Here is a 22,608-nt window from a genome sequence, read left to right on the forward strand (position 1 = left end):
GGTTTCTGTCTGTATCATGCTCTCATTTATTCATGTCTCCCCACATGCTGTTTCTTTGTGCTTGGGACTCTTTTCTTCAAGCTTTTCTTGCCTTTTACCTGGTAAAATCTCCCTTATTCCTCTTAAGACTCAAGTCCATGTCAACTCCTCCACAACCTCTGTTTCAACTAAATGTCCCTTGTTTTAATTGTCTTCGTATTTATTTCATCCACTAGACCTTGACCTCCCAGAGAGCAGGGACTGCTCCTTTTCCCCTTACATCCTAAACACCGTACACTGGAAACATCAGATGTTCAGTAAGAGTAGATGCTTAAAAGAACGAACAAGTAAGGCATTGCCTGGCACATGACAGGTAATTCTTTGTTGAATGAACAAATGAATCAACCTTTTAAGATCCTTTAGTAATTTAATCTGCTAGGACGGGAACTGAGATGTAAGTGCTTAGGTTAAGTTCAGCCTAGAGTAAATGGCATTGCAATGCAGTCTGGATACATTTTAAATGTTACTACTTATCTGTGTGAAAATGCAACTATTTTCTTTAATGGTAGATAAGCAGAAATCACCCTTTTATACTTCTGCATATTAAGGAGGTTTGTTCATAAAAATTATAGAGTTCGAAGGTGCTACCCTATTGGAATTAACATAAAGTACGATTTCAGATGCTTTCAGTAGTCCTCAACAATGACTGACTAGTGAGGTACTCAACAAGCAGGTATTGGATGAATAACTGAAAAACAGAAAACAAAATATTTGGATGAGATTGAAGAAAAAAACAGTACCAATACATTCTATGTTGTTAAAAGTATTTATCTCTGTTTATTGTACTACAATCTTCTTGAGAATACATTTTTAAAGACAATGTTACATCTGCCTAAAACATGACTATTAGGAAACTACCTCTTTGAGGGTCAGTTTAGGACATAGCTAACAAAAGGTACTTTGCTATAATTAAAATTCTGGTAGGGGCTGCACGCTGTGGCATAGTGGGCTAAGTCTCTACCTGCGGCGTTGGCATCGCATATGGGTGCTGGTTCATGTCCTGGGTACTCCTCTTCCCATCCAGCTCTCTGCTGTGGCCTGGGAAAGCAGCAGAAGATGGCCCTAGTGCTTAGGCCCCTGCACCCATGGGGGAGACCTGGAAGGAGCTCTGGCTCCTGGCTTTGGATTAGCCCAGCTCCAGCTATTGCGGCCATTTGGGGAGTAAACCAGCAGATGGCAGACCTCTTTCTCTGTGTCTCTCCTTTCTCTAACTGTGCCTCCCAAATAAATAAATAAAATCTTAAAAAAAAAAAAAAACCTCCAGTAAAAAATAGTCAAATTACCCAACTCTGAGAAAAAGTGAGATAAATGATAGTTGGAAAGAAACTTATGATTTAGAAGAAATGAAGTGGGTTAATGCCTGGCCTGAAGCGCCGGCATCCCATACAGGTGCCGGTTCGAGACCCAGCTGTTCCAGTTCCAATCCCGCTCTCTACTATGGCTTGGGAAAGCAGTAAAAGGTGGCCCAACTCCTTGGGCCCCTGCACTCGTGTGGGAAACCAAGAAGAAGCTCCTGGCTCCTGGCTTTGGATCAGCACAGCTCTGGCTGTTGCAGCCATTTGGGGAGTGAACCATTGGATGGAAGACCTCTCTCTCTCTGCCTCTCCTCTCTCTGTGTAATTCTGAATTTCAAATAAATAAATAAATATTTTAAAAAAAGAAGAAGAAGAAATGCTGCACATGCATTATATAAGAGCATACAAAAATAATTAGTACATTTTAAAGGAAAAGGAAGATGGTTTGATGCATAGTGGAAGTGTAATTATCGCAAGGCTCCACGAAGCAGTTATTATGATGTTTTCCAAAAAACATTTTTGAAGAAACAGGCACCTCATTTTACAGACACGTACCACGAATGTTGCACATCATCTGCCAAACACCTGCCTGAGACGCCCTGACACAGCATCTTGATCTACCAGCTCCTAGAGTAACTCCTGTGTCAACCGGAGCAACTGGAGTCCTGGTGTGTGACACTTTGCTTCCTTCTTCCTCCCTCAGATGACACCCGTCTACTGTGGAAACCATGCTCCCTGACAGCACCGGTGGCACTAGCGCCGAGGCTCCCAGGCACTTCCTGCATTTTCCTGCACTCACAAGGTAACAGCTGCTGGTGTGGAACATGCATCCCCACTAAACAGCCTCATTAATTTTCACTGTCAACTTGTAAGAAGCAAATAAAGCCAAGTATTCATTAAAAATAACATGTATCAAGCACCCACAATTTGGCAAGCACTCAGCTTTACATGAGGGATAGACAGAACTCAAGTGGGGGAAATAAACAACATGACCCTCACCTCTTCTGCAACATCAGGGGTATGGAGGAAGTGTGCACAGGTTGTGACAGCACAGGGGCAGCCACTGGGGCCTCAGAGAGGTCTTTATGGAGGGGATTTCTGTGCAGAATCAATGATAATCAGGCTTGGGAGAACAGGAGAACACGTAGGAAGAGCTAACAACCAGGGCACCAGAAAGGGGACAAGAACAGGCCTGGGTTTTGGAAAACTCATAGTGAGCAGCTGATGTGGCTGAAGATGTCTGGGCCTGAGAGCAGAGGGTAGGATGGAGAAGCAGATGATACCACCTCCTCCCCTTTACAGTTATGTAAGAACTAGGGCAATTTAGCTTAGTAATAAAACAAATTCCACATGTGTATTACTGCTCCAACGATGACTTTCAGTCAAATTCTCTTAAGCTATAATATATTCTTCATGCTATAAAAGGCTAAGTGATCATCGCTGTGGGATCCACATACATCTGAGTAAACCTATTAACTGACTGAGCAGGGCCAAACCTACTCCAATCCTCTCCGCCCCCCCCTCCAATCCAGATCCAAAACCTGTATAGTCTGGGCTGAGCACGGGCTGAAGCCAAGAACTAGAAACTCAATCCAGATCTCCCATAATGGGTGGCAGAAACTAGGAACTTGAGCCATCACCTGCAGCCTCCCAGACTGCACACTGACAGGAAGCTGGAATCAGAAGCTAAGCCAGAGGTAAAACCCAGGTACTGTGATACAGGATGCAGGCATCCCAAGCGATCTCTCAGCTGCTGTGCCAAATGCCTGCCCCCACCATTACTTCCTAAGATTGGCTACTTGAACCCTGGGGTACTTAGTAGGACATTGCAAAGTTACAGGGCACCTGGCACATACTTCTGGGGCTTCAGTCTTACTCAAAGATGATAGAAGAGAGTCATTATTTTTATACTAAAACAAACAACAATGGCAAAAAGTAGAACACAAAACATGCATGAAATTTTAGATGGAAAGAGGGACTTAACTCCCAGATTTCTGGGTCCACGAGTGCATCTCTCTTTACCTTTAGGGATATGTGGTGACCACCTCAAAGTCTACTTCTTTTGAGGAAGCAGTCACAGTGCTCAAAAGAGATACCCTTCAATAACAAGGTTACTGAGGATCAGTCACACACAAATGGAAACACACACACACACACACACACACACCCTCCACGCTGCTAAGACACATGCAGTGTTTTGTTGGAAAGGGCCTGGCTTTGAACTTAAAAATCTACAGAAACTTAAATTGAAAAACAACAAGACTTGACCATGCTGATTACTGCTCTTGGTTTCTGGTTTTCTGATGCACTATAGATGCCTTGCTGATCTTTTAGGCCTACTAGGTCACAATTCCACCCACCCGGCACCTAACTAACTCATCCCTGACCTTTCTTCCTTTCCACCATCCCACTTCCCAAGGGTTCATCCTTCTTCCTTCTTCCACTATGAACCAGATGATTTCCCCAAGCTCTTTGAGTTTTTATTGCTGAGCTGATACTGGCTCTTTCATCTCAAGTTAGCGACAAGAACAACAACAATCAGGGCTTACCCGGGTCCAGCCACGCCAAGTCTGGCCTACATGGTGACTCTGGGATCCTGTTTTCCTCTCCAGTTGATGAGAGCTGATCTGTATCAAGGGAGGTCTACTTGTCCAACTTCCTGCAGGCATTGTTCTCAGGAGTATGGCATATTAAAAATACTTCATACTCCATTTCCCAATTAAAGTAACACAGATTCTAGATACAAGTTCACTCAACTTGTCCAAGTAGCTTATTATTACATAGCACCAACATGAAAACACTCTTCTGAAGAGAATTAAAATGTTTTAAAAGATGCTGTTCTTAAAATCAAGAAGCCACAGGAACATGGAAATTTGATTAAGAAGTTACTGATACAGTGTTTAAAACACCAAGTTACAAATTTAGTTCATCATGTTTCCACATTTAATTCATCTGCTTAAAACACGTTACAAAAGGGGTTAGCACAGGCCTCCAATTAGAAATTAAATAATAGCTTGGGTTCTACTGCAGAACTACGACATAAGCAGTGTGATCATTATGTGCTTCAGGAGGACAACCCAGGGCCATATTCCTGGTCATCTTTGCTTCTGAAGTTCATCACCCAGGAGTGGTCTAAGAGTGGGCTTAGGCCCAGGGTCTTCTTTTTTTTTTTTTTTTTTTTTTTTTTTTGACAGGCAGAGTGGACAGTGAGAGAGAGAGACAGAGAGAAAGGTCTTCCTTTGCCGTTGGTTCACCCTCCAATGGCCGCCGCTGCAGCCGGCGCACCGCGCTGATCCGATGGCAGGAGCCAGGATCCAGGTGCTTTTCCTGGTCTCCCATGGGGTGCAGGGCCCAAGCACCTGGGCCATCCTCCACTGCACTCCCTGGCCATAGCAGAGAGCTGGCCTGGAAGAGGGGCAACCGGGACAGAATCCGGCGCCCCGACCGGGACTAGAACCCGGTGTGCCGGCGCCGCAAGGTGGAGGATTAGCCTATTGAGCCACGGCGCCGGCCTAGGCCCAGGGTCTTCTAAACCAACTATGGCTTACGTGGTGACTTGGATCAAGATTTTCCTTAGTGGACTGAGAGGTAATCTATATCCAGAGGAAGTCAGTTTTAGAATCAGAACAGAACACAACCTGTTCTAGTAAAACAGGGGACTGGTGGACCAGGGTCAGAAGAATGATGTAAAATGTTAAATAAAACTGAAGACAATAATACCAAGGAACAAAGTACTATGAATTTAGATCTATTTAGGCTTTCTGAAAAATATATTTTTCCTATTAACAAGTTATATGATCTCTTTATCTAAATACAGAATTTGATACCCGATGATCATTTTAATAGATCTTACTAAATGTACCAAAATGGAAAAGAAGCAATACCTAATTTTATGAGATAAGACAGTGCACACTGTTTCTATTTTAGGGGTACAAAAACTGTAGCCTAATTTTTCAAGTTCTTTAGAAACACATTTTAGCATATTTTAGTAGCAAGGCTTGTTTACTCTTTTAAATAATTGTTTTTAAAGCTTTGACAACAAAGCTATGAATAAGCACTTAAAAGTTTACTTATTTTTTTGTGTATTTTCATTTACTTCAACGGCATAACAACAGAGTGAGAGAGCGAGCTAATGTGAGGACATGATACATCTGCCCTCCCTGGCTTACACCTCGACAGCCCAGGCTGGGCCATGCCGAAGTCAGGAGCCTGGAACTCCATCGGGTCTCCCTCATGAGTGGCAAGGGCCACGCACTCAAGTCATTATCTGCTGTTTCTCACCATGCATTAGCAGGAAGCTGGATCAGAAGCAAGGTGCTGGCTGGCACTTGGTGTCAACTGATGGAAGAACCTGTGGCACCACAATGCCTACCCCACAATTTCCTTTAATATCTAAAAATGAAAGACTATTTGGAGAGAATTAGCTAGTTAAATACATCATGGTATTATCCCTTTTAAATTGTTACCTACCAAGATTTTATAACTGCCATGATCTTAATGCCTTATAAACTACTTCACAACTGACAACTACTGCACTTTGTTTTCAACATGCAGTATTGTTATATTGTTATATCTGCATATATTCTAGGGTCCTTAATTCAATAACAATGTTTCAGTGTAAGCTGCAATTCTCATCCCAGGGATGAAATCACCTTAAAAACCTGCTGGAGGGCTCAGATTGCAGTGAAGGCTTTCCCCAGTATACTTATCATTTAGGATAGCACAAGTATTTTTTGCCAGGAATTTTGTTTTGGATTGTTTAAATATGTGCAAACATGTATATGATAACCTAAAGTATTATATGATAGAACACTAAAATATCAATTCAGAATTCTAAAACAATTTAACTACTACTTTTTCAATAATACTATCTGTCCAGGGATGCAAAATTTATGTTCTTTTATTCAAAGGATGCCTGATATTGTTCAAACTCTCTATACCCCCCCCCAAAATAAAAACCAATCTAGCATCTACTATAATCTTATCTACTAAAAAAGGGCTGGATATTGTTAACAGAAGAAAAATGCTAAGATAGAATAGCTGTGGAAAGGAGGAAGAGAGTCAACAGTGAATCAAAGAATGAACACCACTTAAAAAGCCACATCAGAAGTAAACTAAAGAGGAGTTGCACAGCAGGGTACAGAGAGAAGACAACAGACCCAGGAGGCAAGAACTCAGGCAAAGGTCTGGGGAAGGATTTCATTTTCATAGCAAAATCATATTTAGCAAAATCTAGTCAAAAACTGAAAATTTAAAATATCAATTTGTATTTTGAACTAGATACTTAAAAAAAAAAAACCCAAAACAAAAAAATGCTCTAACCTATACTTAAGAATTATTTAACATTCAAAGACAGGTGTAGGAACTAAGAGCAGCAAATAGGAAGTTAATCTTGAGTCTCTGTTACGTTACATTCTTTTGATCTATCACCTTGCACATTACACAGACTAGTCCTGCCCCTGTGAAAGGCAGCACTGCACAGCTGCTATAGCAAGGAGGGGCAGCTTACAATTTCTGGAAAACCTGGCTGTCAACAACTTTCCTGTACTGGAAGCAAAGAAGCATTTGCTTCAGCTAAATCTCCTAGATTTTGTTGAGCAAAATAGCTGCTCTATATAATAATCAACATAACAGCCGAACTTTTGCTAGTTACATTTAAGGGAGTTCTTCCTCTATGCCACTACTATTTCAATTGCTTTGCATGAATTAATTTCTTTCTTTCTAACAACAATACTGTAAATGAAATACTATTCCTAATTTTACATATGAAGAAACAGACCAGCTCAGTAATACACAACTGAGATCCAATTCTATTTCTGCCTCCCTGAAACTCAGAGCCCTGTCCCTTCATCACTGCATAATGTATTATACAGGAAGTACAAGCACAACACTTCTACAAGTTTATACACAAAGCATTCTAAAATGGCACAGTGATATATGATGGTGCTCTTAAACCTCAAAGTAAAATATTTTATGATAAAGTATAAACATACATACACACTTTCAAGGTGGTTTGTACATATTATAACCACATAAATGTATAAAAATTGGTATGATGAAAAATATGCATACTATTTAATGTTTTCAAATGTTTATATAATTCCCATATCTGATACATAAGGCTTCTGTCTAGAAACTGGAGGGTGGCTAAGTAGGAATGTCTTTGAGATCAGGGTAAGCCCCAAATATATAATCCCCAGTTACTTTTTATTAGCACAAAATTGATAATTAAAAATGTTAAAGATACAAATGAAAAACTACATGATCTATGAAGAACTTTATATCTTCGTACCCACCCCACAACTACAGGAAACCAAACAGTATTACAAAGTTGTCAGATAGATAGTTCTAGTAAACTAGCTTCATTCCATTAGTCTATTCCAAGTCAGGAGCCAGTAACTGCAAACTATCTGCCACCAGTGTGCTGCCTTCATTTACCAAATCATTTTACTTTTCAGTACTTCAAAGTATCACCTATCAAATGAAAAGAATATGCATTCTGCCCATTTAAATGAATGGTGACAGCAATGCGGCCAAGTCTACGTAAAGTGAACGACCACTAACTGGCTACTGTGCTATGTAACTAGGTGAGTTAGGAGGGGAGAAAGGTGCGTATGGGAGCATAAACTTTTTCAAACTATCACACCTGACTCATTCAGCTTCATAACCACCCTGGAAATAAGCAGGGCAAGTATTGTTAGACAGGAAAGAAGCTGTGGGTGGCAACGTGGCCAGCTTCATGTCACAGAACTAGGTAGGGACAGGACATAGCGAAGGCACACAATCTTCCTACCACTCAGCCAGTTAGGAAAGATGGCACAAGGTCTACTGGGAGTCTTCATTCTGAGTAAATGCAACAAAGCTGCAAATATCCTGAAATAATGAATTAAGGAAACTGACTTCATTGCTGACCTGAGCTCAGGGTTCATGAAATCAAAACCACACACCTTGATTTCTGGGAGCTGCATAACTTCAGGGAAGACTTCAATGCAATTGGAGTGAGCAATCACGGTGTGCATGCGCCTACAATTCATAATAGTTGTCGGAATGGCTTTCAGTTTATTCCCACTGATATCAATTTCCTCAAGTTCCTCCAGTTTTGCCATTTTACTAAAAGAGAAAAAATTCAGGGGTGAGGGAGTTATAAAATAACTACAAGGCAATTTTAAAAATGAGATACAAAAGAATAATTTTATTATGACTTTAAAGATCCACTTATTTTTTTTTATCTTTTATTTAATGAATATAAATTTCCAAAGTACGACTCATGTGTTACAATGGCTTCCCCCCCCATACCGTCCCTCCCACCCACAACCCTCCCCTTTCCCACTCCCTCTCCCCTTCCATTCACATCAAGATTCATTTTCGATTATCTTAATATACAGAAGATCAGCTTAGTATACCTTAAGTAAGGATTTCAACAGTTTGTTCCCACACAGAAACATAAAGTGAAAAATAATAGATGATTTTTTTTAAATGATGATGAAATCAGATCAGACCTATTGTCATGTTTAATCCCAGTGAGAATCAAGTTGGGAATTGATAATTTCTTTTTTTTTTTCTTTTTTTTTTTACAGAAGATCAGTTTAGTGTACATTAAGTAAAGATTTCAATCGTTTGCACCCCCATAGAAACACAAAGTGAAATATACTGTTTGAGTACTCGTTATAGCATTAAGCCTCAGTGTACAGCACGTTAAGGACAGAGATCCTACATGAGGAGTAAGTGCACAGTGACTCCTGTTGTTGACTTTACAAATTGACACTCCTGTTTATGGCATCAGTAATCTCCCTATGCACCAGTTATGAGTTTCCAAGGCTATGGAAGCCCCTTGAGTTCTCCGTAAAGATCCACTTATAATAGTCATTTTTACAAACAAGATTTTTCACTACTTTTTCGAGTATCAAAGTATTTAACATCTCCTTTCCCACTACAGAACATAAATGTAGCTTCAACTCTTAAAATTGGCAACAAGAAGAAAAATGATGTCCTTTTCCTCCTAAAGTCTGTGTCTAAATTAAGTTACCGTGGCAACAATCTCTTTGCTATGTTGCTTAGTCTCAACTCCAATGAAAATCCTACTTAAATGGGTCAAAAGGCAGCATTAATCCAATATAACTGCTTTAAAAGAGCTTAGTTTGAGAGTATGATTTCTTTTCATTGGCACGGAAAACTCAAGGGGATGTAGAGGGGACCAGGGCCATAGTTCAAGGTAAGATGGTTTCCTCCTCAAAGCCCACTTCCCAAAGTCCGATGACCACTCATAATCATAAGGCAGTGGTGAGCAACAGGGGCTGTGTTCAGAGGTCATTCCAACATCCCTGGGCCTTCTGGGAGCGTCCACACTCAAACCAGACCCTAAAGGAATCTTCTCAACTTTTGCTAACCACCTACAAAGAAGGAACCTCTCCTTCTTTGGATAGTTATCTTATTCGGAAAGAAGTATGGAGAAACTACCATGTAAGAGGCATAAAAAATGACTGAAGGTACAGAAATCAGACTCGAGAAAGGAAAAGTTAAACATGCTTCCATCTCTCAACATAGAAAGAAGACAGGGAGCAGTGCTGCGGCGTAAGCAGGTGAAGACGCCACCTGCAGCGCCGGCATCTCATATGGGTGCCGATTTGAGTCTCGGCTGCTCCAGTTCCATTCCAGCATCTCTGTGATGGCCTGGGAAAGCAGTAGAAGATGGCCCAAGTGGTTGGGCCTCTGCATCTGCATGGGAGACCCGAAAGAAACTCCTGGCTCCTGGCTTTGGATCAGCCCAGTTCTGGCCGTTGCGGCCACCTGGGGAGTGAACCAGCATACAGAAGACCTCTCTTCTCTCTGTCTCTCTGCCTCTTTGTAACTCTGCCTTTCAAATAAATAAATAAATCTTAAAAAATAAATGAAAAATAAAGTGGTAGTTATTGTGTAGAATTAACAGTTACTAAAGAAAGAAAGAAGACAGCCAAAGAATGTCCTGATTTCTGCAGCACGTTCTTCAATTCAGAAGCCATCTGCTGAGTGTTTACTGAGGGACAGACTGGAGTTAGACCTGAGGCTGAAGGAGACAGGACATCACAGTCCTAGTCCTTACTCCTAGGAAGCCTAGACCTTGGCAGGGGACCTACTGTGCCACATCACAACCCCCAGAGAGGGAAACTATACCAAGATGGAATTTTATGAGGTGTGTAGAAAACTTCTCTGTACTTAGTAGGAGACTGACCTGGCATGGGTCTCTGGGGGGATGTCCTTAGCATTAGAAATGATGTTCATTTCTCCCACAGGGTTTAGATACTCATCCCTGGAAATAGAACACTGGGCTCTTCCATTTATTTTTAAAAATTTTTATTTATTAGAAAGATAGAGAAAGAGAGAGAGAGATCTTCTTTCTGACAGTTTACCTCCCAAATGCCTACAATAGCCAGGGCTGGGCCAGGACAGCCAGGAACCCAATCCCAGTCCCCCGGCTTGAAAGACTGGTAGCCCTAGGGGCTAACATTATAGCCCAACAGGCTAAGCTGCCACTTACGGCGCTGGTACCCCATACTGGAGCATCAGTTCCAGTCCCAGCTGCTCTGATTTGGATCCAACATCCTGCTAATGATGGTCCAAGTACATGGACCCCTGCCACCCATGTGGGAGACCCAGATGGAGTTCCTGACTTCAGCTTTGCCCAGCCATCCGTGGCTGTTGTAATCACCTGGGCAGTAAACCAACAGATGAAAGATTTGTCTCTCTTTCTCTCATCCCTCTCTTGCTCTGCCTTTCAAATAAATACTATTAAAAAAAAAAAAAAAATGGAGTGGTAGCCCTGCTGGCAGCAGAGGGCAGCTGTACTAGTACTTTGATTTAGCCCCAGTGCTGAGCTCTAGTCAACAGAGTACCAGAGAGTTTGTTGCTTTGATGTGTGGGTGTGTGTTCCAAGTTCCAACCTGTTGGACAAATGCTAATAAAACAAAGTGCAGGAAATAAAATAAAATAAAACAGAGTGTAGACTCCCTCAAGGCTAAACACAATGCCACTGCTCCTCAAAATTAAAAATGGATCATCTGAGAGCTGTAACTTGCATTGTAACACAGTGACTATACAGCCACTACTGCTTTCTATACCATGAGCACAAAAATTAAAGCTGGTAGCTAATGAAGATTTTTCAGGTTCCCACTTTACACTCTAATGTCCACACACTATATTAATGTTTCTTTTAAAAAATCAGTTTGGTTAAAAAGAGGCAAAGGAAAAAATTAACCTACTAAACAACATACTTTATTTCAAGCCATTCAGAATATTCTAAGGGCTGACACTGTGGCATTAATAGGTAAATCTGCCGCCTGTGGTGCTGGCATCTATTATGGGCATCATATGGGTTCAAGTCCTGGCTGCTCCGTGTCTGATCCAGCTCTCTGCTGTGGCCTGGGAAAGCAGTCGAAGATGGCCCGAGTGCTTAGGCCCCTGCAACTGCTAGGGAGCCCAGGAAGAAGCTCCTGGCTCCTGGCTTCAGATCAGCCCAGCTCCAGTTGTTGTGGCCATATGGGGAGTGAACCAGTAGATGGCCGACCTTTCTCTCTCTCTCTGCCTCTCTGTAACTCTGCCTTTCAGATAAATAAGTAAATATTAAAAAAAAAAAAAAGTCTAGTGATTTCATCCTTTGGATACATTCACATTAGAAAAATCAATAGGCTTCTTCTTGGGGGAATGTTACAGTTTGTATAAAAGACAATTGTAAATGAAGGAGAAACACGTGAACAGCGTTACATCACCTGGGAAACACACTGCAGCTTTTGTGTTTTCCATTTCTTTTCTTTTTTTTTTTTTTACAGGCAGAGTGGACAGTGAGAGAGAGAGAGACAGAGAGAAAGGTCTTCCTTTTGCTGTTGGTTCACCCTCCAATGGCCGCCGCGGCCAGCGCGCTGAGGCCGGCGCACCGCGCTGATCCAATGGCAGGAGCCAGGTGCTTTTCCTGGTCTCCCATGGGGTGCAGGGCCCAAGTACTTGGGCCATCCTCCACTGCACTCCCTGGCTACAGCAGAGAGCTGGCCTGGAAGAGGGGCAACTGGGACAGAATCCGGCGCCCCGACCGGGACTAGAACCCGGTGTGCCGGTGCCACAAGGCAGAGGATTAGCCTACTGAGCTGCGGCACCGGCTTGTTTTCCATTTCTAGCTACTGTTTTATTATTATTTTTTTTTAAACAAATGCAGTTAAGAACATCAATCACTTTCCTTTACCTGGCTGGAAAACTCTGAAGTCGGTTATAAGCCATGTGAAGGATCTTCAGATGGGGATGCCCTGTTAACAAGGGTACACATTTGTCTGTGAGGTTGTTGTTTGTCAAATACAATTCTTGTAAGATACTGCTCGTCTCTTCACAAAGTGTGGCTGGAGGAAGGGTCTCCAGTTTGTTTGCAGATGCATTCAGGAATCTCAGGCTACAATGACAAAATGCAACAAAATCTCATTAATAAGCCAGAGCTCTTCAGAATCCTCAACAAACCTAAAAAATTCTGATCAATATCAGACATCCTAGAAGCTGGCTGAGAAACATGAATGTAAAAATGGCCAGGTTTCAAGAAGTTTGATTTAGCAGGCATATGGGTGGATCCTTGACCCACTATTTATGATAAACACAATAGCTATTAAATGTGCATTAAATAAAAAAAAAAATCAAATTTAGTGGAGGCACAAAGGAAGGTATGTTTTCAGCTGATTGTGATTGGAGGGGAAAGTGATACCGTAAAGCTAATATTCTGACTTAAGGAAGAGAAAAAGAATCACTTGCTACTTTCAAATAAAAGGGTTCTAATTAGGCATTAGGCATTAGATCATAATGCAATTAAATCACATTATGACTAAGTCCTTTTTAGTACCACATCCAAACCACATTTCACTGACACATTCACAACTGCAGGTGACCATCTGCTCTATATTTAAAACAACAGAATACTATATAGCAATGAGAATGAAGAACTATAGACAGGTGCATCAACAGGGATAAATCTCACACAAATATAATGTTAAGTGAAGAAAGCCAGGCACAAAAAGAGACACTGCATGATTCTGTGACTATGAAGTTCAAAGTCAGACAAAACTAACCCACCATAATAAAAGTCAAGGTGGGCGTAACTTCCAGGCAATCAGGAAGGCAGCAGCCAGGGGAGGGTGTCTAACACCTCTCATATTGTGCTCTTTCTTGGTCTGGTTGCTGGTTACACAAATGTGTTCACTTTGAGAAAATTCATCAAGAGGGCCACTTTTCTGTATTAATACTTGCATCAAATTTACAAGAAAAAAAAAACAAGCAAGATAACATATATGTTGCCACAGTTTCCACATGATAAAAGTGAACAACAGATAAAAGATAAAGAACAGTTCCACAGTTAAGATAATTAAAACTGTTAAAGGCTACACGGTTCTTGCAGTTACTGGGAGACAGATAAATGCACAATGCAAAGCTGGGGACTGAAGCAAAACCCTCACTGCGGTCGGCTTCCCAATCATTCTAAAGGAATGAGAAGGATGGGGCAGGGATGGACTGTGCCAACTGCTTGTGAGTCAGAGGTGACCCTCCCGCACAATGCACATCCCACTGGACAGGTGCGGTGACCGGAAGGGGTCAACGCTGCCTTGCCTCCTATCCCAGGATCCATCCTACTAACTCTTACCACCTCTCTTGTTGAAACTGTCAGCATTTGGTTCAGGCCTATTCTACCATATGTTGGGGAAAAGGAACAAAATCTTTTTTAAAAAAGATAAATGTGGCTAGTAGTAGGTACATTCATGTGTAAACTTTATTAGGAGTCCTCACCAGGACAGTCATTTCAGGCTCTCAATTCACTAATTCCATTCGCCTCGCTCTTACACATCCATATACACTTACATACACACACCAACTCCATAACTTATCTGAGGAAAAGCAGCTTCCCCAAAATAGAACATTTTCCATTAAAGAAACACATATTCCGTTGACATTTAAAAAAAAAAAGGAAGTTAGAGAAGGGCTGTACAGACCATAAATAGTCATGGGAAATTATAGTCATGTGTGCTACAGAGAAGAAAATGAAGGTCATTCATGCAGTTTCTGAAATGGTTTTGAACTAGGAAGGAAACCAGGTTCGGCACCATGGTTCTTTAAAGTATTTTTATGAGTGTTTCTTTAGGTCCCATTTATATCATCTGACTTAAATATCCTGTTAAGAACTTCTTCCGTGTAGAATCAGAATAAATTAAAACGTTAAGAAATACATTTTATTGCCCTAAAATATCACGGACTAAGGTTGGTTGAGAAACCATCTGACAATCTCATTAAAATACAATTCTCTAGGAAATACATGGTTACATGCACATGAAGAGAAGAGAGAATGAATTCATGACATTTGCATATTTTTAGTCCAGGGAAAGGAGGAATGTCATTTTAAAAACACTGACAAGGCAATGTTCATCTAGAAAGTTACCGAAGGGACTTAAAAAATCCCTCACAGCATCTGAAGAAAGGGAGGAAAGTGATTTACAAAAAGACCTATCCTCTCATTTTTTTGAAACTTGCCCGTACGAATAGAACTATATATACTTCATGGAAAAGTAAGAGGGGGAAAAATCCTGCACCATATCCTTCCAGGAAAATGAAGCTAAGTTAGTTAAAACTACATGGGTCAGAAGGCTGTGTGTTCAAGTCGCATGGGGATCCCCCCCCCCCAAAAAAAAGAAACCTACATGGACTGGTTTCAAAAGATATCATTAAACTGCCTAAAATCTGACTGAATCGCCTTGTCAGCTAATGGTCAGAGAGCAAACTGTTAGACTAAAAAGGTTTTTTGATTATAATGGCCTTAGGAAAATTAAATTCAACATCCACTCCCTTGAAATATTCCTTCTTCCCACCTCCAGAGTTTCAGTAGAAGACATGAACTTGATGCAATGGTCCAGGTGTCATCCTTCACCACCGTGAACAACTTCTTCAGCCTTGCAAAATTACTACAGTATGAATAACAGTTGCACTTAATAAATAGGTTATATAACCAGCTTCACTCCTTGCTTTCAACCACATAAAAACAGCTAAATTGCTAAAGCACTGAGTTCAGTCTCAATTCACTCTGATGTACTAATTATCCAAGCTTCTCCCTTAGACATTTTAGTAATATTTGTATAAAAAAACTGTTGACTGTGCCAAGAGATGGTTCATCTATAGAAGCCTCCTCATCATACAGCCCTCTACTAATTAGAGAAAAAGTAGTAACATGACATCACTGTTTTCATTTGTTAAGGTGCTACGTGCAGGCCACAGCTCTTTCCATTTTTCTTTCTCATCTGATTCTCCCATCACCCAGTGATAGCCTCCTCTATTTCACAGAAGACACAAAATGAAATCATGAAAGTAAAATTGCTTGGCAATGGCTAAGTCGTAACTAGTGGCAGAGCCAGACATAAAACCATTTCTTGTCAACTTTAAGCCCACTGTTTACAAACACATTTCCTGAAAATTCAAACATGTAAAAAAGTTAATAATAAAGGCCTCTTCCAGAGAATATTTTCATAGTCTCCTCTCTCCGAAAAAGCTGTAGCACCTGCTGAGTAACGTGACACCATCACACAGCACTTTAAACTCATTCTTACAAGACAGCAAACAGCACAGGACTCAGACTTTTCTTAGAGGAAGTGCAGAAGTCATAGAGAAAAGATAGAGATCCGGCTCCTCCCGGGAGCATTTGGAAAGTGGCCCACAGCAGCAGCGGGACAAGTCCACTTCCTGCCTCTGCAGCAACTGCTCTGTTCTGTCCATCTGGCTCATCCAGGGCTTTTCTGCTTTGTTTGCTTTTCAGTAATTTCCAGGACAATCTTACATGTTACAGCCAAATCCTGTCCTCTGAATCAGCAGATTTTGGTACCATAACAAATTTACAGACATACCATGTATTTGCATTTAAATCATTCTTCTGGAGGTCAGTACTGGGACCAGTATGCTGTCAAAACTCCAAATCGTTAAGACTGTTAAGCCCAGTAAAATTTTTTTACTTCTGGATAGCCTCCTGACCTCTGGCCCCAAAGTGTCCCACAGTATAAAATGAAACACTCTAAATTTCTTATTATTCCTTGTCCTTACAACATAGTACTTTTGACAATTTCATCCTCTTTCACAAAGCCAATAGCTCTTAAAGCTGGGGCTTTCAAACTTCTTATGATTGTGACCAAGAATACGTATTGTATGACCAGCAAGCACACATGCCACACATACACGTGTAACTCCCTAAGTTCCGTGAAATAAAATCTGACTCTGATAAGTACTGTTTTTTTCTATACTAAATTTTTAAAGTGCTGGTTGTGACACACTACATTAATGCTATAATCTACTAATCAGTTTGAAAAACGGACTACAATTACCTATTGTTTAGCAGTACCTCCCACTAATAGGGATTACAAGTGAAGAAAGAAGCTCACATAGCTTACAGAACTCACACCATTGTTGTGGAAAGTAAGAGAATGGCAATAAAAATCATAAAGTCAAAAAGTAGAGGAACTAGAAGCATACATATTTAAGAACTGCTGAGCAACAACTCAAAAATTAAAGAATTACATAAAATCAATTAATGTTGATGCAAGAACTATGAATTAATTAATCTACAGACCTAATCCTAATCAAACCAATTATCCCACTGATGTTCTTTATATGGTTGATGATGCCATCCATGCTGCATTTTGTTATCTTGGCCTCCTCTATCCATTTTCTTATTGGCTTTAAATGATCTCGACACTTTGAAGAAGTACCAGACAATTACTTTGTAGAACATCTCCCAGTTAGGTTTGTTTCATGCATTATCACCATTTAAATAAGGTCGTACGTTTTTGCAGACATACCACAAAATTCTGCCCTTCTCAGCGCACTGATGTCAGTGCAGCATTGACTTTACATTTCAGTGCATCACAAGACATTAGTGCCAAGTACATGCTCAATATTAATGTCTTACTATTGATGGATTCGTTTCAATCACTTGTTTACTGGTGTCAGCCAAGTATCTCTTTTGTAAAGTAACATTTTTTTGTAGTTAACAAATCTGTAAGAAGATAATTTGAGACTATGCAAATATCCTGTTTCTCATCATTTTTTTTCACATTAACTCAGCATTTTTATTTGCCTTTCTGGTGGTTTTTCTATTTTCATGATTCCTTCCTTCTATGCACAGTTTGTTAATTGGAATTACATTGAAAGAACAGTCCTATTTACTTATTCAATTGTTTATCAGTAAAAGACTTACAGATATTTACTAAGTTCTACTAGATATAATCCATGATTACCAAACTGTCCCAGATGTGGCCCCTGAGAGCTCTTTCAAGAGGGCTCCTGCAATCTTTGACATATTCTCATCAGTTTTTTCTGAACAGTTCACCTTTGGACTCATCCTGTGTTTACACTGCTCTAGCCACAGAATCAATCCTGTTTCCATGGATACTTGGTTCCTTTTCTGGAGAACAGGTCTCAGAAAAAGGTCTGGGTGTTAGGGTTTCTCCCTGGTACTGAGTGTCACTGCTTCTAGACCTCAGCAGAATGAACTAAAAGCCCGTATGTTCAGATGCCTGCCAGTTTGTCTCCTGCTTGTAGTATTAATTTTCCAGTGTTTTCCTAGCTACTGTTGTATGCTTCTTGTTTCTAAATAAACTGCAGCACCAATTTGTATAACTCCATTATAAAACCCTTTTGATATTTATGAGGATTATGTTAAATTTACAAAGTAACTTAAAAAACAAGAAAAGAGATACATTTACAGTTTTTAAATTTACTTTAGTATTATTTCGAAGTGTTTTGATTTTTATTATTATAATTCTCTTTTCTTTTTTTAAAAGAGATTTATTTATTTATTTGAAAGGCAGAGTTAAAGACAAAGAGAAGTTTTCTATCCACTGGTTCATTCTCCAAATGGCCACAATAGTTAGAGTTGGGTCGATCTGAAGCCAGGAGCCAGGAGCTTCTTCTGGGTCTCCCACGCGAGTGCAGGGGCCATCATTTACTGCTTTCCCAGGTCATTAGCAGAGAGCTGGATTGGAAGTGGACCAGCAAGGACAAGAACATCCATATGGGATGCCGGTGCTGCAGGCAGAGGCTTAACCACAGCACTGCCCCTTTGATGTTTTCATTTTTATTTTCACCATGTCTTTGCATATTTTTAATTAAGCTTATCACTGTATTTAACATTCTTTAACACTATTGTAAATGGGGTCTTCCCTAATACTGGAAATAGTGTGTACTCTTAACCTGTTACTGATTTTCAAGGAACTGTCAATGGGTTTCCCCACCAAAGTATAATGTTCAGGAAGTATTTCTCAGTATCTGTTGTCTTTCTTTTTTATTAAGAGCTTAACTGGGAAGTACTACTTTAGGTTTATCATTCACCAGCCAACAGATACTTGGACTGTTCCTATTTGGGGAGGTTAAGTTCAACCATAGGCATTGATATATTTGATGCCTAGTCTCAACTCTATCATAGTACTTCACACTTATAAGTATTTGCTATGTTTTCTCTTTGGGTTGTACACTCCTTATTCTCGAATGTATTAATTTGGGGGAGAGAGAAGTATTTAGGGAAGCTTGTTTTCTTCCAGTAATTATCTTTGTACTATGTCTTATCAAATTACCTTATTAAGATCTGGCTTGTCTGTTTTTGTTCGTATTAAGTTACACCAATTGCCCATGCAGAAATAAATAAACTCTTTTTTTTCTCTTCCCATTTTCAGCATTATTTCCACTTTGTCACCACTTAACAACTTAATCTTCACCCTCTTTCCCACTTTTCTATTAGTCTTAGATCGACATCAATACATAATTTTTGCTAAAATTATACGAGCCATTTATTTCTTGGTTGGATGACATTCACACTTTGCTGGAGCACAGTCATAGGCTTTCTGGTCGGATGGAAATGTTCTCTACCTTCACTGTCCACATGGCAGCCACTAGCTACATGTCACCACTGACCTCCTAAAACACGGCTAACACACAGAGGAACTACGTATTACACACTTTACACTCACTCATATTACTACTAACATCCTCAGGATAACAGAGTCTTAAAAAGGGTAAATTTTATGGCACGTGTGTATCTGAAGAGCCCCATGTGGCTAGGGGCCCCAAACCAGACCAAGAACCTCTAGTAGATTTCTGGAGAAGGGCACATAGGTGTAGAGATTCCTCAAATTCTTCAGTTTTTCAAATAATAGCTTTATAGAGATATAATTCACATACCATAAGATGACCCCTTTTAAAACATATAGTAGGGACTGGCATTGTGGCATAGCAGGTTGAGCCTCTGCCTGCAATGCTGGCATCCCATATGGGTGCTGGTTTGAGACCCGGCTGCTCCATTTCCAACCCAGCTTCCTGGTAATGCTCCTGGGAAAGCAGTGGAAGATGGCCCAATTCTTTGGGCCCCTGAACCCATGTGGGAGACTTGGAAGAAGCTCTGGGCTCTTGGCTTCAGGTTGGCCCAGTCCCAGTTGTTGAGGCCATTTGGGGAGTGAACCAGCACTTGAAAGATCTCTCTTCCTCTCTCTCTCTAACTCTGCCTTTCAAGTAAATTAAAAATAAAAAAATAGATCTTTAAAACATATGATTAAAGTTATTTCTTATCTGGCTTTACCTCAGAATTATCAAGGGAGCTTTCATTAGTTCATATTCTCTAATTCTGCTCTCAGATAGTCTTGTTAAATAGGTTAAGATAAAGTCTCAAAATGTATATAAAAGAATTCTGATGATTGGTCAAGTTGAGAGTATGTTATTACATAAACCCTTGTCCTAACGCATTTTAGTGGCCTCTGGGGACACGCACACATACCCACTCTTAAGCTTTCTCACACACACACACCCTGATAGGGGCACAGGTGCCTAATTCATGTTTTAGGAGCATTACAGCCATGGTAAGCATTACCAAAGCAGCCTCTCAAGAATACAAGGAGAGACTGGCACTATGGCAAAGCAGGTGAGGCCACCACCTGCAGTGCCAGCATCCCAGTGGGTGCCAGTTGGAGTCCCAGCTGCTTCACTTTCAAACTAGCTCTCTGCTATAGCCTGGGAAAGCAGTGGAGGATGGCCCAAGTCCTAGGACCCCTGTAACTGTGGGAAACCCAGAGGACGCTCCAGGCTCCTGGTTTCGGATCGGCCCAGCTCTAGCTGTTGCAGCCATTTGGGGAATGAACCAGTGGATAGAAGACTCTCTCTCTACCTCTGCCTCTCTGTAACTCTGCCTTTCAAGTAAATTAATAAATCTTTTAAAAAAAAAAAAAAAAAGGAAAACAGGGTAAGTCCTGATAATCCATAGTGGCCTCTTTTCAGGCTAAGAGCAATGTTCACTGCTAACCTCAGTAGTACTTGGAACCTTCTGACTAAATCCTTCTATTTGTTCTGGTTAAAAACAAAAGGAGGAGTAGGCATATATCTTAGTGGTTAAAATGCCTGACTCCCACATCAGAGTGTCTGGGTTTAATTCCTGGCTCCAGCTTCCTGCTAATAAATACCTTGGAAGGCAGGTGATGGCTCAAGTAACTGGGTTCCTGCCCACATGGAAGACCTCAACTGAGTTTCCAGCTCTTGGTTCCAGCCTAGCCAAGACCTGTTGCAGGTATTTAGGCTACAGAGAAGGTGGGTGCTCCTTTTCCTCTCAATTTAGCTGTATTCCTGTCTCTGTTTTTTTTTTCTTTGCCTCTTAAACGAATAAACTTTTAAAAACTAATGGAGTTTGCCACCAGAACCCTAATAACCCACTGCCTGATTCTCTAGTTTTGGAAACTTTGCCAGGTGATTTTGATGTACTATCTATTTCTAAGAAACACTACTTTAAAATATTTGAGAAACTCAACACTTCACAAAACAGAGATGGTCTCCCTTATATATGGGAGTAAAAGCTAAAAAAAGAAAAACAACAAGGAATGTCTTTGTGTATCAATATTAGTTTGTGTGTATTACTATTGCTGTAAATATAGTTTTGTCAATCTTTGTTTTATACCTTTGTTAAACCATTTGCAGGAATGTTATACTACTATATTTATTATTATACTGCTGTATTTAATATATAATGATCTGTGGTTACTTTAAAATTTATTGTAGATGGGTAAAGTGGTCATCTTTCCATTTGATTTTTACTTCAGCCCTTGCCTACATTCCCTCTAAATGACGGTCTTTTACTTTTCTTTTTACTTGTTAAACTTCTTATATGTTGAAGCATTAAGCCCTTGCTATAATGTAAATTAAAAATGCTATCGCAAAAGAAATGAGGAGGCCCAGGTAAAGCCTCTGCCTGGGACGCCAATATCCCATATGGACGCTGGTTTGAGACCTGGCTGCTCCATTTCTGATCTAGCTCCCTGCTTATGTGAGTGGGAAAGGAGCAAAAGATGGCCCAAGTCCTTGGGCCTCTGCACCCACGAGGGAGACCTGGGAGAAGCTCTGGGCTCCTGGCTTCAGCCTGGTCTAGCCCCAGTTGTTGTGGCCATTTGGGGAGTGAATGAGAGGATGGAAGATATATCTCTCTCTCTAACTCTGCCTTCCAAATATGTAAATAAATCTTCCAAAAAAAAAAAAAAAAGGAAGTAAGGAAGGAGGGAGGGAGGAAGAGAAAATCATTATATTCTTAAAATTGTATCTGTGAACTACATTGAATCTGTTAAAAACTAAGAATTAAAAAAATAAAAAACAGAGATGGGATATGTATACCATTCAATTTCACATGAAGACTCTTCTTTTATAGAAACCTGTTTGCTTCAACAGTGGCACCTGTGGTTACCTTTAGTTTTCAGTGAAACCCTCCATCCTGGAATCACAGTGGGGGTGGGTGGAGCCCTATTAAACATGCAGATTTCCAGGCAGTTTCTAGAGTGTAAGTGTGCAGAACTGAGATAAGAGCCAAGAATCTGCACATCTGGTAAGCACACTAGGACATTCTGAAGATACACCAAGAAGCACTGTTTTTCAGGCCACCCTGAGTCTCTAAATAGCAGAACTTCACAAAACAGTTCTCTTCACTAAAGAAACACAGTAGGCAACTTATCTCTTCAAAATGCCAGAAACGTCTGCCTTTGCCAAAAGGTACCAGTTGTTATGGTCAATCAATCACGATCTTCTACATTTTCTCTTCCCTTTTAGTCCCTTTGATATTTACACATATTCTGCCTGAGTCACTAAAACTTATGGTCTGTAATGTGACTAATACTCTGGGGACAGTTAAATACAAATGAACAGTTACGATGAACTTCATTTACAGATAAAGTCAAGTCGCTCCTGCCCCTGAAAATACATTACACACTGCTGCTGCAACCAG

The 22,608-nt window shown here is 40.5% G+C and overlaps 1 protein-coding gene across 2 annotated transcripts in view; it reads right to left on the reverse strand.

Annotated features, from left to right (window-relative positions):
- The window catches only part of PHLPP1 (PH domain and leucine rich repeat protein phosphatase 1), a 228,904-nt gene that overhangs the window by 24,705 nt on the left and 181,591 nt on the right, over positions 1-22,608 (reverse strand). For both annotated transcript variants that reach the window (XM_051851890.3, XM_089305002.1), the window contains exons 11-12: positions 12,544-12,744; positions 8,282-8,444 (exon numbers count right to left, since the gene is read on the reverse strand). In XM_051851890.3, coding sequence (XP_051707850.3) covers positions 8,282-8,444; positions 12,544-12,744 — 364 coding nt within the window. The remainder of the gene's footprint in view (positions 1-8,281; positions 8,445-12,543; positions 12,745-22,608) is intronic.

Source organism: Oryctolagus cuniculus, chromosome 10 (assembly GCF_051225735.1).
Source record: "Oryctolagus cuniculus isolate XC-2025 breed Fujian yellow rabbit chromosome 10, ASM5122573v1, whole genome shotgun sequence".
Taxonomy (NCBI): domain Eukaryota; kingdom Metazoa; phylum Chordata; class Mammalia; order Lagomorpha; family Leporidae; genus Oryctolagus; species Oryctolagus cuniculus.